Source organism: Nestor notabilis, unplaced genomic scaffold (genome assembly GCF_000696875.1).
Source record: "Nestor notabilis isolate BGI_N333 unplaced genomic scaffold, ASM69687v1 scaffold23103, whole genome shotgun sequence".
Classification (NCBI taxonomy): Eukaryota; Metazoa; Chordata; class Aves; order Psittaciformes; family Psittacidae; genus Nestor; species Nestor notabilis.
In genome coordinates, this window is record NW_009923711.1 from 26,072 (window position 1) to 34,676 (window position 8,605).

The 8,605-nt window shown below is 52.0% G+C and overlaps 2 protein-coding genes across 3 annotated transcripts in view; both read right to left on the reverse strand.

Moving 5' to 3' along the window:
• RGS5 (regulator of G-protein signaling 5) overlaps positions 1-1,686 on the reverse strand; it is a 9,278-nt gene extending 7,592 nt beyond the window's left edge. The window contains exon 1 of one of the 2 annotated variants that reach the window (XM_010012299.1): positions 1,569-1,686. In XM_010012299.1, the coding sequence (XP_010010601.1) occupies positions 1,569-1,612 (44 nt within the window). In that variant the 5' untranslated portion in view covers positions 1,613-1,686. The remainder of the gene's footprint in view (positions 1-1,568) is intronic. The other variant, XM_010012298.1, reaches the window with a different exon arrangement.
• A 5,271-nt stretch (positions 1,687-6,957) lies between these two features.
• HTATIP2 (HIV-1 Tat interactive protein 2, 30kDa) lies at positions 6,958-8,601 on the reverse strand (the record flags this gene model as incomplete). The annotated part of the gene is made up of 3 exons (XM_010012300.1): positions 6,958-7,183; positions 7,717-7,778; positions 8,509-8,601. Coding segments are annotated over 3 exons (381 nt in total), but the record flags the coding sequence as incomplete, so codon positions are not given.
• Positions 8,602-8,605: the final 4 nt, after the last annotated feature.

The following is an 8,605-nucleotide window of genomic DNA, read 5'->3' on the forward strand; positions in this document are numbered from 1 at the left end:
CAATGCGCAGGGTACATGGTGTGTTTTCCTCTATGGGGATGGTCCCAGCTAGGGGAATGCAGGCTGGGACTGTGCTGTTAAACGTATCACATCACATGAAGAGGCCAAGCATCAGATATTGCATTACCCGGCTACAGCACTTGGGGATCAATTGTGAGGAACTGCAGGAGGGTCTCGTAAAACAGACATTGAAATGCCTCGTAGAACAATACAAAATTATGCACATGGGATAAATCCAGTCCTAACTCCATGTATAAAAGTATAAGGGAAGCTGCCTTCAAGAGTGGGGATTTGAGGACAGTGAAAGCATCAACTTAACAACAGTGGAAATAAACCTATTTTAGTATTAGAAAGTAGCAGAAGAGTGACAACAAAGATGACAGCAGAGCCAGAAATGTGTGGATCACCCACATCTGGAAGTGTTGTTCAGCCTCCCATGGCACAGGAGGCTGCAGGACATCGGCAAGGGAGCATGGGGCCACAAGAATGGCCAAAAGGGAGATTTCAAAAAAAGTAATTGTGGCAGGCCTGTGCTCCTACTTGTGCCTGTGATGGGAATTTGCCTTGTTTTTGGGCAAGCAACATCAGCCTCCAGTGGCACATCTTCCACCGACTACGGGAGACTTCTCCCAAGTTCCCTCCTGGACAATGAATGCCACCCTCACTCTCATCTAAAAACCAGTACTAAGGCATTTGCAGCTGGAGGAAATCCTCGCTGGGTAATTCACATGTAAACTCTTTAATCAGGTTTTACCCCAGCCTCATGCAGTGGCCTTCCTTGCACCTCTGCTTATTCCCGGAGCCCCTCCGGAGCCCCTCCGGAGCCGCTTCAAAGCCCCTCCAAAGCCCTTCCAAAGCCCCTCCAAAGCCCCTCCAGCTCCGCAGGTTTCAAACAGCATGGAAATGGCTGAGGGCTGGAGGCTGCCTGGGTTCCTAAGGGGTGAGAGCAGCCTGGGAAGCACCACCACCATCTCCCAGGGCAGATTGAGGCAGGCATCAGGGCAGAGGGGGATGAAGATGAGGGTGGTTGCCACAAGTGGGGCAGAGCAGATGCTCTGCACAGAGCTGAGCCTTGTGAGAGGGCCTGGGGCTGGCTGATCCGTCTGTGAGGGAGACATAAACACGTCAAGAGGATTTTGAGGCACTTTGGAGCCAGGGCCATTTGTGCTTCAGAAAGGCAACTGCTTTTCTGCTTTCTTTCCCCACCCCTGGTGTTTTGCAAATATTAGGATCTGAGGACAACGGACTCCAGCCCCAGGCTCACACAGGGGAGCAGCTGAGGTTGAGGATGGGTTTGGGGCAGCCCAGACTCACCCAAGATGCAGGGGAGAGTTTGGGACTGTATCAGCCCTCACCCCCTAAGGGTCTTAGCCACTCACAGCATCCTGCTGAGCCCCAGCCAGCAAGCCTCTCTTCCCTCTTAGCTCAGAGCTGGGCCACCACAGTCCCAATAGATGTCCATCACGAGGATGTGCTATAGGAAGAGCTTCTCTGCCCCCAGCCACCCTCAGCAGAGCCCTGTGGGGAGGCAGACCCCCCCTATCCCCTCACAGGCTGGCCGCTCTCACCTCTCCAGGCACGTGTGGGGCAGCGCTGCTAGTCCTTTGCACATCTTGGTAGGCTGTAGTTTTCGTTGGCCAGGAGAAAGGTGTGAACGATGTCTAAAGCAAGCAGTGGCTCAGTCTGAAGCCTGGCTCCCCCCCTCTCGCTTCTATATAGCGCCGGGAGCTGGACCCCCGCCAGCCCTGTAACCAATGCCGTCCGTCCTCCCCAGATGGCCCCAGCACAGCGGCTTCTGGATTTTGTTTTCTCCTCTCTAAGCTCACTTAAGGGGAAAAAATGTGGTTTTTCTGGGGTGAGATCTGGTAATCAAATTGGAAGGGCCAAGTTGCTGTTTGGGGGACTTCAAGAAGCCCATAGAGTTTCTTTTTAATGACAGACCAGTATTTAGATAAGCCAAGTAGAAATGCTTCAGTCAAGAAAAGTGTTTTCAATGCAAAATGTCACTTAAGAACAAAAGTGCTTAATGACAAGTCTTGCTGTTGAATTAAAGGCTGTGGCTAATGTCGAAATACCCACAGCTTCAACAGTGGCTATCAGCTGGTGACACTGACTGTTGTTCCAGAACAAATACATTTTAATATAAGCTTAAAAAAAAAAATAATCTTTTAATCATAGCAAATATTCCAGTTTTATCTGACAGTGACACTTTGATGAGGCCAAAAAAAATTCCCACCCAGAATTTTATTACGTGGAAAATCTGGACCCTTTTTGATACCACTTCAGAACAGTAAAACAGACACCAGAGCATGGAGCGGCCACAGTGTGGGATGCAGGGCTTGAGCAGGGACAGGTCCCTGCATCTGCCTGCATGGCTCTGTCCCAACACTGCCCCACTGGGCGCAGTCCCTTGCTCCCTTAAAGCTTGGGTGCTGCACAGCATCACAGTGTTTCTGTTTGCTTGGGTGAGAGCTCTTTGACTGCTCCACTAATTTGCAACCACAGAGCCAGTGCCTCTCTATAGGTGTGACATCTGTGGCATGAGTTTCTCCCTGCCTTAGCCAAGCACCCAGGCACAGTGTAGGTGCAACCCCAGCAAGTGAGGCTGCCTGCTGAGGGGTAAATCATGGCAAACACAGGGACCAGCCTGGCTCCAAGCAGTGTCATAGCCAAAGCCCCAATTTGGTGGCACCCCACAGGCACGGAGGGGGACGATGAGCTGCAGCCACCACTGCAGCAGCTACCATGGACTCACTCTTAACATGGTTTAGCTGTGTTTGGAGAGGAGAGGGTAACCACCGCCATCCTGGACATTTCCCTCCTGCCTGTCAGGCAGGATGTGACAGCCTGTTCCTCAGCAGGGTCACCTAGGGCATAGCCCATCACCCGGGTCTGCACAAGGGGAAAACCCTCAAACACATGCAGGGCAGCTATGGAGGCCTCAGCATCAACTCCTCAGCACCAGGTCTCCTGTAGCCCATGTAGCAAGACTTGCCCACACCCACACGGGTCTCTGCCACCCCACACCTTTGCCTGTGCAACCGCACCAGCTCCAGCACAGGCCCAGTGCAGAAGGTGTGTGGCTCCACTCTGCTTCCATCTCCTGCTCCACCTCAACCAGGGCATTCCCTGGGCATTCTGCCTGAGGTGTGGGCTCAGGGTTCAACCTGAAAGTCTGCCACATGCCTGTCCTGACCTCAGCTGCCTAGGTGACTACAGAAATGCACATCTGAGCACCTTGTTTCACACCCACAATGGAAACTGAATGAAAAAAGTACAGCCTAAATTTCAGAGGATGAGATGCTGGAATTATATTTGCCTGAGTGCAAACTCATTAGAGACCCAGAGATGCACCCAAGCAGGGGTGCCAGGTCTGGGGGACTGCCCCTTCCCACTGCCTGGCACTGATGTGCCCACTAGCCCACCTTGTGCCTCACTGAGGGGGGAAAGGAAACAATGGTAGCCACAGAGGATGGAGATACTCCTTCACAGGCTGCTATCAGTTTGCCCTTTTTCACAAAGGAGCTGGGAGGGGGAGGGTGGGGTGTGTTATTAGCATGGAGATGCCTCACCCCAATTTGTGGGTAGCCCAGAGCCTGATTGCCCCATCTCTCAGCAGCTGTGGTGCAGCGCCCCACTCTTTGCAAGCTCAGCACTTTTCATGGGCTGTGCCAGTTGCCGTCAGGGCCAGAGAGCATGTCCAGCCCATTCGTTTGCTAGCAGAGATGTCACCAGGGTGTTCTGGTGAGTGTCAGGTCAGTCCCTGCCAGCTCTATGGCTGCTCTGAAAAGCTCTTTTGACGCCGAGGTACTGTTTGCAGGGTGCTTTGCCAGCCGGCTGGGCACCTCCTGGCATAGATGGGAGAGGGTGTCAGTGAGGGGTGGGTGAGAGGTGCTGGTGGTTCTCACAACTCCAGGGCTGGGAAAGACAGTGGGGCCATGGGGCTGCATGGGAAGGCCCCGCAGCCTCACGCTCAGCTGCTGAGCCATTGGGAATACAGTTATTTTTTCTCATTAATCTTCAGTAATAAAGTCAGCATCAAAATCCCAGGGGAGCTCAGATCTGTGGGATCAGGCGGTTCGTGCAAATGCTGTCCAGCAGACAGACACTCCTACGTGCTCTCCTGCCAGCTGCAATTGAGCTTCATGCCCCTGGAAATCAGGGAGCCGCACCAGGCATGAGGGGGCATGGCTCCAGCTCTGCAGGCCTCCCGCTGCTTGGAGGAGCCTGGAGCTTCACCTTGAGAGACCCTACAGAAGAACTGGGTCTGCCCCTTAAAGACTTTTACCTACTTTACCTCTTTCAGCCCTGAGTGGGCAAGTCCCTGCTCTTGTGGCTCTGCTACAGTCCAGTGACTGGTGCTCTGTAATTTCTTCCACAGCTCTAGGGTGGGGGTTTAATGAATGCACAGAACAAGTTGTGGAAATAGAGGTCCAAAATGGCTGATGAAACTCCATGCAGAAAGATGATAAGGAAGCTATACTGGGATATAATGCGCTGGGATTGCAGTTGTGCATTTTAGCAGAGACTTATCTGGAACACTGAAAAAGAAACCGTATACCACTGAGCAGAAACAAGGGTTACACAGAAATAGCTTATATTTTCCATGGACCTTTGTCCAGTAAGAAATGTTTGGTTTGTGTGTTTCAAGGCTTTAAAGTGCTAAGAAAATATTTCCAATAAGAAACTACTCAGACCTTCCTTTTCTTCCCATGACAGCTGAATTTCTTTAAGAGCTCTTCTGGGAGAGCTTTTTGGAGATCCAAATGCACTCTGAGGACCAGATGGTCTTGTGTACACAATGGCTGGTTTCCCCCAAGAGCGCTCTAGGTTTGTGACTTACAACTGCCTCCTCAAAAGCCATGTGGAATCTCCCATTACACCAGATTTATCCTAGGCCCTGTTATTTCAAGACTTTATTATCCTTCCTAACAACTTGCCTTTTATAGAAGGCAGCCTCGTTGCTTTGTGGTTTCCTGGTTCCCACTGGAACTTTTTAAAAATTAGCATCATATGTAACAACATTGACTACTTGGTAGAAGGATCACTGTAATTCTCACCCAGGTAGGTGTTTGGCAGTTCATCTGAGCACTCCATCAAGCAGATTTTTAACCATATGTTCTAAAAGTGGTGTTTAAAACATTTATTCCCCCTCCCCACTCCAAGTGCTTTGTCCCCTAAGGCATAATGGTGGAGTGAGCTCCAGCAGAGCAAAAGCCGCTGCATGTAACTCACCAAGCCTTTCTGTGATGGCTCTTTCCTTCTTATAGAGCTGGATCATGTCCTGTCCCTGGGGCTTCTTACATAGTTATGATTTTTATGCCTTTAGGATGCTTTCCTCAAATCTGCGGCTAGCCTTTCAGTTTTCACTTCAAGATCTACTACTTCAGGTGTTCATTTTCACTCCTCTTTGTAAGCACATCACCTTTTTCTAAGAATCTCTTTGAGCACTGGCATGCTTTTATGCCTATATAATCCACTGCTCCATGCTTACACAGCCTTTGTGCTGCATAAGCTCAACACCCTCAGATACTTGCGTGATGCTCCTGACCAGCCTACCTCTTATTTACCTTTGACATTAAATATTACTCAAAGTATTGTGTTTGCTCTCATCAGGATGGTCTGATCAGTAATTATGGCTCCATGGCCCCTCATTTGTTAGCTTTGGACTAAACCTCACATGTGGTTGAGGAGTCCATTAATGCATTCCCCACTGACATACAGTTTGGGGCTACACCAGCCAACTGCCTCTACCAAGCTTCTGAGGTCCAGCCTGATGAGTAAAGAGCTTGTGTAATAGGAAGGAGATGAGATCCAGGCTCCCTCCACTCACCACAGCCAAGTCACTGACACAGGAGCCACGGGTAAGGTCGAAGAGAAAATCCTGGAAAGCAGCACTACCCGGAGCACTGGGACTCTGGCCAGCTGGGAATTCGGGAGTCACGTAAGACCCATGTCCCAGCTGCAGAGCCACTGAGTTCCTCGACCCTGCGAGTGGTCAGGGACATGGCTGGAACACGGCACTGTTCCTTGTGCCTGCTCTGTGCCCACAGCAGCGACCTGCTCCTCTTCCAGCACCAGGACAGCTTGGGGCAGGGGCAAGCCCACCCTGAAATGTGCATGGGGCTGGCATCATCTCTTGCACATACAGAGCACCCTTGGGAACATAGGGCCGAGCTCTGGTTCACTTGTGTCTGTAAGGAAAGCCCAGAGAGGCCTGCTGGGTACAGGCATTTTCAAGTCAATGCAAGTATTTGCATAGTGTTTATGCTCCTATAGGTACTAAAGTGACAGCCTGAGTCTGAACAGCAGCACCTCTGTAGCATTCCCTCTGCACCCAGAGCGGATCAGTGAGGACAGGCAGTGAGTTTCAAGATATCTGATGCAGGCAGGGCCACCACCCCAGGCACCTCAGCAAGTGCTGCTGAGCTTCCAGGAGCTCTACTATTCAAGCGGCACTGGTGCCACCGTGCGCTCTGTGGAGTGCAGCCTCAGCACAAGGAGCTGTGCACTGTCTCTGCTTTCCTGTGGCTGTCCACAGCATGGCCACTTGCCCGTGTGCATTCCTTGAAGCGTCACCAAAGACACAATCTGTGAACAAACGCAGTTTGGTTGGTGATGTGCAGGTGACAGATGCAATTTCAACACAAATATGGCACAGACAGATCACAGGATTTTATTTAAGTCCTGAATTCAAGAAATTGCTTGGGTTACACCATTTTTACACAGGTTTGCACACTAGATCCCAGCAGCATAGGACATAGTTTCCTGTCACCCACCAACCAGCACCTACATTTTTGATCAGCTGACAGAATCAGCTGCCATGCAAAGAAGTGCACCTCTACCTCCATGCTGGCCATGCAAGCACCCTGCTCCTCTCCCACGTGTGCATTTATCCTTGGCCCAGAAGAGCATTTGAACAGTGAATCAAACTCTTTCCTGCCCACCCCTTTTACTCTATGTGCCCTGCTGTGGCACTGCCTTTCCCAGCTTGTGGATGTCCCCATTCTCCAGCACCTCCACCCTCCCCTTGCCTGGCTGCAACACACTGGCCACCATAGCCCTGGCCACCGTTTCCACAGGTATTGAGTAAGCAGTAGGGAAGACCCAAGCCACAACACCCAGAAACTGCCGGGCTATCCACTCCATGGGCCGGGACTCCTGGCGACTGCACAGCAGCACCCTGCAGAGCGAGCAGGTAAGGTGGGTCAGACTGAAGCCATCCCTCAGGAGAAAGCTGGAGATTGGGTTCTCCAGCTGTGCTAGGGGCCCAGCCCAGCTTGCTAAACCCACACAGGGCTTTGGCAGGGTCCCAAAACATGACCTAGCTGAGCCCTGGGACATTAAACTCCTTTCCTCAAGAGCATAGTAGGGCTGAAGAGATACAGGCAACTATCTCCCCTGCAGAAGGTCAAGGTCTGTGCAGAGATAAGCTTTGACCTATGTCCCCTAATCTCTCTTTTCAACCCAATCCTCTTCTTACATGGCACATGACAATAGCATTGGGATAGGCCATGGGAAACTGCTGTGCTTGCTCCCTGCAGCATCGAGAAGCAGTGTGCTTGTCCAGGAGCTCCATCTGCAGCTTGTGGCTTCCTCCATTTCTCTCCCCGGCCCCCCCTTATGCATCCTTTCCCTCTTTCTCCATCTCCCAGCCCACTGACCTGTCAACCCTCCACCTAAGTCCTGCGCCCTCCCTCCTCCACTGCTACTCACGCTGGCCGGAGAATGGTACAGCGATCAAAACCAACAGCTTGGACCAGGTTCTCCACTTCTCCCTGTCACAGCAGTCAGGCAGGATGAAAGGAGACAAGGATGACTGCAAGGACCACCCTTGCCACACCGTGAACTGGCAGAAAAGGGCTGCCCAGCCATGGCCAGGACGGCACTAATGCCACTTTAAAGCCGATACTGGCCAGGCACTACCAGGGCAGCCAGCAGCTCTCCAGGAAAAGGCAGTGTAGGGCAAGTGTCTATGGTGGTAAACTGTTAGTCAGCACTGCACCCTTGCAACCATCAGGCTAACTGCAACTGGATGCTCCTGAGACAGCATCTGGATAGTGTCCAGCTCAGGGATCCCAGAACAAGACACTGGGAGACAGTATTGAGTCCTGTAGATGCTGGGGGCCGCAGCACACCAAAAAGCCTTCACGATGGTCATTGGTCCTACATGGGGAGGTTGTGGGCTCTCCACCCTGGGATAGTTCACGTCTCACCTGGACACAGTCCTGAGCCTTCTGACCTACAAGTGAAGCCATCCAAGCTGGCGAGCCAGGATCTGGCTGGAGACCTGAGCAGCCTTTTTGTGGTTTGAAATGGGAAACGGATGCTGTTGGGCGGGTTGGGACAGCAGACCTGCCCAGCCAGCCCCCTTCCCTTGTTCCCTTGTGCCCCAGCAGGAGCCCCCAAAATTCTCTAGAGACCTCAGCTCCTGCTTCATTCCTGAGCATCCCAGCATTTTCTGACTCCTACACGAGCATCAGGAGCTCCCCCCATGTGCCTCCTCACCTTCACCCGGAGGTAGAGGAAGCGGCTGTGCTGGTTTGCCCCCTTAGAGGACTGCAGGACAAAGTGTTTGCAGCCCCCTGCCCGTGCCAGCTCTGCC